Below are 8930 nucleotides of genomic sequence, written 5' to 3' on the forward strand. Positions count from 1 at the left end.
TGCTGGCTCCACCTGATCCAGAATGTGGTTTTGAAGATTTGCTCAAACATTTTAGATTTGCTTTTCCGGTCATTTACTCAGATTCAGGCAAATAATAATAATAATAATAATAATAATATATAAGTTGCAAGTGTGACTGTGTGCCTGCTTCTAAGCCTGTGGTCTTGGGTTCAGTCCCACATTGCAGCACCTTGTGCAACTGGCTTCTTCTGAAGCCCTGGGGTGACCAAAGTCTATGGTAGATGGAAACTAAAAGAAGCCCATTGTTTTATGAACATCAGGTGGAGGGAGTTACCTTTGTCTTGACATTGTATTATGTGTTCCAAGACACATCCTGATGGGTGATCATGGCTGGAGTGGAGGTTGATCTGAGACTAAACATCATCTTAAAAGGAGATTACCTCAATTATTCAAATATGATTTGTCTCTAAAATGAGGGAGAAAAAGCTATTATTTCTGCCGTTTCAGTCTTTGCTCAATCTTCATCAATTATTTTCGTTAAATGATAAAAAAGGGGAAAAATTAGGAAGAAATTTCTACAAAGAATAAAGTCTAAAGTTCTCTTCAAGCCACATTTTCTGCAAGAATGATGAGGAAATTTATAAAAGAATGTTGTCTGCGAGTTTAGAACCCAAATCCTTTGGATGTAAAGAAAGCAGAGCAGAATTTAGTAAAGTGGAAAATAAAACCTGAATAATTTAGAAGCCCCAAAGAAGTTCTGGTATTAATAAAAGAAGGATTGGTTAGAGTTTAAAGTCGGCAGAAGAAGAAAATCTCTGATTTAATAATTAGTTAAATTAGTTAATGCCAATTAGAAGAAACAAGATCTGTGAGCAAAAGTGGAATTAGTAGGAAAGAAGTCGGTGACTTCTCTTCCATAACAATTATTATATATGGTAGGTGCAAAAGAGAGCTGAACTGGAGAGTAGACAAACACAAACACACACACATTTATATGTAGACATATGTATTTATATATGTGGACTTAAAGTAGAATTTCAATTCAAGTTTTTAAATCTATTGTAACTGAAATTTTTCATATAACAAAATTAAAGATCTACAAACTAAATTCATAATTAAAAAGAAAGGATTCAATAATTAAATTCAGGTTATAAATTTTATAGAATCTAAATTTCAATTTAAAAAAAAAATTTAACAAATTTGTTTAGTCTGTGTTCCCCCCCCCCCTCCATGATTTGATTTCCAAAAATCAGAACTCCCTGCTCTGGAAACAAAGCCCCCAAAAAACTTGATTTGAAATTCACAATCCTTATATATATATATATATATATATATATGCATATACATATGTCTAGATACACACACACATATACACACGTTCACACAACTGAGATCTGAAATATGGCAAAGATCTGAAGAAATTACCTCCCTTTACGAACTCCCTTCGTTACCTGCAGAATAGAAGATAACAAGAACTTGAAGGGTTCTGTGTGAGACCGTTTGTAGAGAGGAAAGTCAGAATGGACACAGAGGTAATGGTTAGTCTGAAATGTGGTCTGCTGATATTTTAGTATAGAGACTTAATTATATATTGAAATAAAATGTTAATCATCTCCAATGTGACCAGAAAGGAATTTCACCAATTTGAAACCGTTTTCAAACTAACAACATTAGGGGCCATCATTAAAGCCTGACCTTCTGGTTTTACTACACAATAAGTTTATATATAAACGAAACAGTTTTGTCTCTGGTTCCTCAGCCAATGGTTTATACCCAGCGATAAGTAGATAAGGATGCTAAAACAAAATTCCTACATGGTTTCTGTTCAACTCCCCCGTCCGGCACCTGCGGGCAAGTGTCTTCTCCCGTAACATGGGACTGACTTTTGCCTTGTGTGAGAACCTGGCAGGAAGATACTGTACAAAGTCAGTCGTGTGTGTGTGAGTGAGAGAGAGAGAGAGAGAGTATCTGTGGTGAGTACTTTAAAACTGTGTGTGTGCTTCTCATGAAAAGCAGTGGAGCTACACGAGATGAAGTTTGTTGTCGTTTCCATGGCAACAAACTGTCTGCAGATGATGTGGAAAAAGAGACCCCCCCCTTCCTTGACAAACAAGCAAGGGTTTGAAACAAGAAAGACATTTCGCTATAAAACAACAAATCAATGATATACATTTGCCTGACATAGACGAGTCTGCAAAAATGGACATAAAACAATAAATGAATGATGTGTGTGTGTGTGTGTGTTGAGCAGTTGCTAAAAAGTACCTGTCTTTGGGTAAAAGAAAATACAGGGGGATCAGTTAAGGTTTTATTGAACATATTCCCCTCTCAGATTCACACACTTATTGCAGCAGTCCTTCAGTTTTTTTAAGAACTGTAAAAGAACTTGGAAGACTGGGCCTCCAATCAGTACAACCTGCTCACACACCACAATCAGATCTGATTCGTCAACAAAGTGATTATTACCCAATAACTGAGTAATATGCAAGGGCCTGGAAGAAATAATAAGCTCAACTACTTCAACAGTCATGTGGGGTCATCATCTTGGCTCACCTCGATTCCTCTTATAATTACTTTTATGCCACTGGACTTAATCCTCAAAAAAGATTTGCTGTATTGAGCATTTCTAGCTCTCACCTTTTGAATGTGTACACACACATACACAAAATCCCTTACTGGAAAAGTATAAGGGATTGGTGACAGCAAAAGTCATCTAGCCGCATTGCTGCTTCGAATGACTCCTTGTTCAACTCATAGAAAAAGGACATCAAATGAATGAATGAAATGAATCTACACACACACACACACATACAACAGACTTCTGTACAGTTTCTATCAACTAAATTTACCTCTCAAGGCTTTGGTCAGCCTAGGGCTACAATAGAATTCACTTGCCCAACATGGAACACAGTGAGATTGAACTGAAAACCCCATGGTTACAAAGTGAACTTCACCATGTTTCTGTCATGTGAACAAAAGTCTTGTGCAATTGTTTTCCATGTAATGAAGGCAGGTTCACACTGAAGGTGTCAAAGGTGTAATTATAAATTATATTGTTTAGGGTTTAGGTAATTGACATGAATTTCTTTTGTACACTAACTGTTAAATATGTGTGTGTGTGTGTGTGTGGTGTGTGTCCAAGAGTTTGGAGGGAATGGTGCATGAGAGTAAGAACTGAGTCCTGAGACACAAGACATTTTCAAGAAGGACAATGGAAGCTGAAAAACCCCTTAGCCATTTGTAGGCTTAAAACAGTGGAAGGTGTCCATATTGAAAAGGTCAAGAGAAAGGCCTGCATCTGAGAGCTTCCGCAGACCAGGTCTGCTGCAAAGCACAGACCAGGTGTGTAATGGAGCAAGGTTCATGGAAGATGACATTCCATGGGAGGCATAGATGCTAAAAGACAAGAGTGGGGGAAACAAAGCAGGTAACCGGAAAACAACGGTCCTGACATGGGGAGGAAGTATATAAGGGGTTCTGGATTAGTATGAGGTAATCCAGATTGAAGAAAGAAAGAAAGAAAAAAAAAACTGGTGGTAAAAATCAGAAAGTCATTGTTGAAAAGGAGGCATGGACAGACTTCTTTGAGGGGTCATGGAATAAACAGAGAGAGAAAGAGAGATAAGTGGACACTGCACCAAGAAAACCAAAAGGGCCAACTATAGAAATTGAGAGTTATTAGGTTGAAATAGTCATTATCAAGATGAAAAAAGTGGCCAGAATTAGGAGGGAGGGTCACTGAGATGGCAGAAATAATTGGTGAAGCATATTTGTCAATCAATCATTAGAAATGACTGATGTAGCAAAAACATAGTTAATTGTAAATGATTAGTTAACAGGAGAAAAATTTGTAACTTAATTAGGAATGAAATTAGCTGAGGTGAAATGCAGTTTTGAGTTTGTGTGACAAAGTGGCGAACCACTGAGGACCTCCTCTGGTGAGGCAAATGATGCAGGAGAAATTGTTCATCATTATTATCATCATTGTTTTAACTTCCACTTTTCCATGCTCGTATGGGTTAGATGGAACTCATTGAGGCAGGTTTTCTACAGTCAGTTGTCTTTCCTGTGGCGAACACACACCTATCTGCCCATGGCCAGACATACTTTCATGGAAATTGGAAATGGATACCACTCCTTCCATGAGAATGGTACTTGCTTACTACCATCACATGATGTCAGCACAAGGACACACACACACGCATAGCAGGCTTCTTTCAGTTTCTATCTGCCACATTCACTCCACAAGGGTTTGACCAACTCTGGGTTATAGTAGAAAATACTTGCCCAACACACCAGATACTACACTAGCATTAATTGGGAGAAGGACCTTGACAAGACCCCTTGTTCTGTAATCTGATGATTGCAAAGAAAAACGGTTGGAAACGGATGGTTTGTAAGAACTGAATAAAAGACATTTGCCATCAGATTTAGTGACAACTTCAATGAGGAATTTAGTAGACAAGGACCCATTAAAGCTCAGCCCTCAGCTTGTTTCCAGGCCTTAAATGGGGGCAATGAAATCTGTCAGAAGCTCCGTAAGGTGACAATACAATGGAGAGGAAGAAGCAGTGGTTTTATTTGGAAAATTTGTGACCCAACAATGTTAGAAATGGTTGCTTAATCTGCTCATTAGAGCAGCCGTAAAGAAAAACTGTGATAAATAGGGGCCATATATTTTGAAGTCATGAATCAGAGCTGCCGGAGGAGGAATGAGATGTCTATGGCTAATGAAGAAATGAGTGGATGGATTGTTTCAACCAGATGCGTTCCATGCCGTTAAGTCTGTTGAAATGGTACATAGACTATACTACTACTACTACTACAATCACAGCAACAACAACAACAACAACCAGTACAACAAAAGCAAAACCACGAGACCTGACAATCTTTTCTCTTTGTAAACCCTGTCCCAACACCATCTTACCCCCAATGGGAACACTTTTCTAATATTTAAAAAAGACAAAAACCTCAGGAATGACTCTTGTCTTTTTTCCAAACAAAATACAAAACCCACATTACCTTACCTTTAATCCTTCTGGGGAGGGAGGTGGGGTTAAAATAATGTACCAGTGACAAGCTGTGGTTGATTTAAACCAATGACACCCTTAGCCCACCCCCCTGCTTTTGTGGCCTTGTGCCAAGGTTAGAAACCAATGTTTTCTAGATAATAAAAAATCCTGAAAATGTTTTATCACTGTGATTAGGTTATTAGGTTAATCAGTCAAGTCTTCATTAATGGCAACTCATTAGGATGATATTTAACCAATCACGTTTGGCCCACAAACCCACAAGTTTCTCTCTCTACAAATTCACCTACACTGGCCCTTCTTCCTCCACACTATGACATTCCCTTCTCCCTTCCTCTTGCTCTCCTACTGTCCCCTAGCTGCACACACCCTGCTCTAACCCTTATTCCTTCCAACCCCTGCAGCCTAAAACTACAAACCCTTTTCAATTCCTTCTTTTTGTAGATTGCTGACTGGCTTCAGTCCAACCCTGAATATAAATAACATCAGGGTCACCAGTTTGTGGAGGTCATGGACACTGCTCCTTCCTCATATAAAATATAAACCCATGAAAATTTATAGATACACAATGTAAGTGCTGTAAAAGGCTTCCAAGGGGAATTGAACCTGTAGTGCTGACTCAGCTTGTAGGTCACATGTAATTAGAACTACTGACCCCGATTTCAGGAGATAACAATTTCACTGCATTTATTGCCTCATCCCAGAAATAATGCAGCTTCTTTTATACTTCTTTCATTTTTCAAAATTTAGATAAACAAAGTTCTTTTTTAATCTAAAATATACTTTGCTTCATTTTCTACAATAATATTCCCTCTATCTGATGGACTTACAAGGCCCCTCTTCCAAAATTCACTTTGTCCGTGCTGAAAAATACTCCTCCAGTCCTGTTCTGACCTCCTCTACAGAATTCATATTTTTTCTGTCCAAATGATTCTGATTACTGTGGAATAAATGATTATCAGATGGGGCAATGTCCGGCAAATATGGTGGGTGGGGCATCGTTTCCCATTCAAACTGCTCCAGCCTTTGGAATGTTGTCCTCGCTGTATGTGGCCAAGCATTATCCTGATGGAAGAATACCTTTTGTCTTGAAACCAAAGATGGTCATTTTTCTTCTATCACTCAAGCTACTCGCAGTAGATCTCCTTTGTTATCATTTGGTTTGAGTTAAAAAGTTCAAAGTGAACTAAACCTTTCATATCCCACCAAACAGATAACAACATCTTATGTGGGTGAAGACCTTCTGTAGCCTGGGGTGCTGGTGCTTCCCCTTTTCCTACCTACTGTCTTCGGCACTTGATATCCAAAAAGAGAATCCACTTCACGTCACCAGTCACTGTTTGGTCCAAAAAAGGTTCATTTGTGAGACGTGACAGCAAAGAAGAGCACACATTCACTTTCTGTGTGCGATTAGACTGAGAAAGTTTGTGAGGAACCCACTGATCCAATTTGCTGACTTTTCCAATGGCATGCAAGTGTCGAATAATGGTTGAATGGCCAAATCAAAGCTTTTCTGCTAGTTACTCAACAGTTATGATGGGATTTTGTTCCACCAAAGTTTGCAGGACGTCCTCGTTGTGTTCTACAGATCTTCCAGGACGAGGCTCGTCTTCTAGGCTGTGGTTCCCGGCTCAGAATATCTTACACTTTTTGTCCGACCCCCATATACTGCATTAATATTCCAACATTGCGTTGTTGCCTTTATTGAACTCATAAAGCAAAATATACTGAATATGCCACCTTGTCACTTAATATAGTTTTGAAAAAACCTCCCCCAATACTATTCCCACTTCCTAATTGGAGGTCTTTGTCTTGCAAGTTACTTGGTGACCTCCACTGGTGCTGGTGCCATGTGAAAAGCACCCAGTACACTCTCTAAAGTGGTTGCTAGTAGGAAGGACATCTAATCCTAGAAAGGATGCCAAAGCAGACAATAGAGCCTGGTGCAGTTCTTTGGCTTGCCAGCTCCTGTCAAAATGTCCAACCTATACCAGTATGGAAAAGGGATGTTTTTTGTTGATGATGACGATGATGATGAAATTAAGTACCAGTAATATACTAAGATCAAAGCAAAGTTAGTTGTTTTGGACTCAAACCAATTCTTAATTATACTTCTAACATAGGCACAGGCCCTCAAATTTAAGGGGAAAATGTCAAGTGAATTACATTGACCCCAGTTTTTGGTTAATTGAACTCTGCAAAGCAACAGAAGACATTTTGTCTGTTGCTCCCTAAATTCTTCCAGTCCCCTGCACGTTTCTTCATGCAGAATATTGCTATCCCCAGCCACCCGTCCAAAAAACAGAAATTAAAAAACAAAATCAAAACAACTCACCAGTCAAATCGGGAGAATCCAGTTTCCAGTTGAGAGAACGTTCCACGGCCAGTTTCCACCACTGGAACCTTTTGTCACGTTCTGAAGCAGAAGAGGAAGAGTAGTAGTAGTAGTAGTAGTAGTAGACCGTTGCTGTTGTTTAAGCAAATGTACATTGTGTGCGTGTGTGTGTGCGTGCGTGTGTGTAGCTGCTTCTCACTTTTAAAATAAAACTTTGCACTAATCTAGCAATGTGAATTCTTCTTCAAACTGACAAATTATCATTTAGGTGGTGGTGGTCGTGGTGTTTAATTCAGGTCATCAGCTCTGATGAAGCAGATCAATGGCCAAAGGTAATTCTGGTTATGAAAAGCTTTCAGTTGTAAATGTCCAGCAAAAATTATAATGACCATCTCCCCTTTTATTTGTAGGTCCTTTGAGGACAAGTCTATCTAAGACTACATTGTTCAACATACCTTTTGTTTTTCATGATAGAAAGATATGATTGGAGGCAATTTGGCTGCTGTTTCTAGTGGAGTAGAGGCTCTCTTATAAGCAGTTGCTGCAGATTAATTAAATCTAATCTTGAGAGATTCTGGAAATTATCTCAATTCTTCTTTGAACAACAAAACAAGATGAGGACAAAAGTCCGTCAATTGTAAATAATGACTTCTTTGAAAGTTTTGAACAATTACCGCTAGGTTTTTGTTTTCTTTCTCCAGTTAGGAGGAAAATTTCAATTGAGAAATGTTTACATTCTGATTTTCAATAACATAATTTATGTTAATTTAAGCCCTTAACTAATTTATGTTAATTTATGCCATTAGCCTATTTCAGTTATTTCAAGCATTCTTCACAATATTCCACAATTTGCAATAATTTAAAACAACATTTCCCTGTGTATCGTTACCTTAGGCAAGTGTTTCATACTATAATAACTCCAGGCCAAATAATGCCTTGAGAGTGAAACCGTTAGTAACTTCACTCTCTCTCTCTCTCACACACACTATATGTATGATGGTTGTTGTTGTTGGTGGGATTATGCAGGGTGAATTACATTAGCTGGGTTTTTCTTGTTTTTTAGTCATGGTTCAGCTCTGCTTGAGCCGACCTATGATCAAAGGCATTCCAGAAGTGATCAACCTGCCTTATCGAATGTGTCATTTCCTTACTTGAGATGAGCAACAGAGTGACATTTGGCTACTATCTCTAGCAGGTTCAGCAGCCGCAAATGGCTCCCTTTCTAACGAGGAGAGAGAGAGATGCTGAGAGTGATGACAGCAAGACATAACATTACAGAGTTTCGTCTTGACAGTTTAATGTTGTTGTTGTTGTGACATGTTTTACAATATCAAGAAGAAAATATTGAAAAATCTACAAATTGAAGCAGAAAAAAGAGAAAAGAATTTGAAGATATTTGGATAAATGCGTGAGAGGAGAACGGAAAGGTTGAGTTACCGGTTGCTGATATGGTTGGTAGGAAAGTATCGGTTATGGTTTTGGGATATTTGGTTGGATCCATGTTCCAAAGATTGATTTCTTCCGCACATCCTGCAGCCATTGCAGCTCCTAAAGCTGTTGTTTCAGGCATGGAGGGTCTCACTGTTTAAATTAAGCGGTAATTA

The 8930-nt window shown here is 38.6% G+C and overlaps 1 protein-coding gene across 1 annotated transcript; it reads right to left on the bottom strand.

The window, feature by feature from the left end:
- Positions 1–1342: 1342 nt before the first annotated feature.
- LOC115227483 (glycerol kinase 2-like) lies at positions 1343–8924 on the bottom strand. The gene is made up of 3 exons (XM_029798293.2): positions 8764–8924; positions 7327–7407; positions 1343–1412 (listed from the first exon to the last, which is right to left on the bottom strand). Exons 1-3 carry the CDS (start codon positions 8894–8896, stop codon positions 1393–1395), a joined length of 234 nt encoding a protein of 77 aa, XP_029654153.1. The 5' UTR covers positions 8897–8924; the 3' UTR covers positions 1343–1392.
- Positions 8925–8930: the final 6 nt, after the last annotated feature.

Source organism: Octopus sinensis, unplaced genomic scaffold, assembly GCF_006345805.1.
Source record: "Octopus sinensis unplaced genomic scaffold, ASM634580v1 Contig03611, whole genome shotgun sequence".
Lineage (NCBI taxonomy): Eukaryota > Metazoa > Mollusca > Cephalopoda > Octopoda > Octopodidae > Octopus > Octopus sinensis.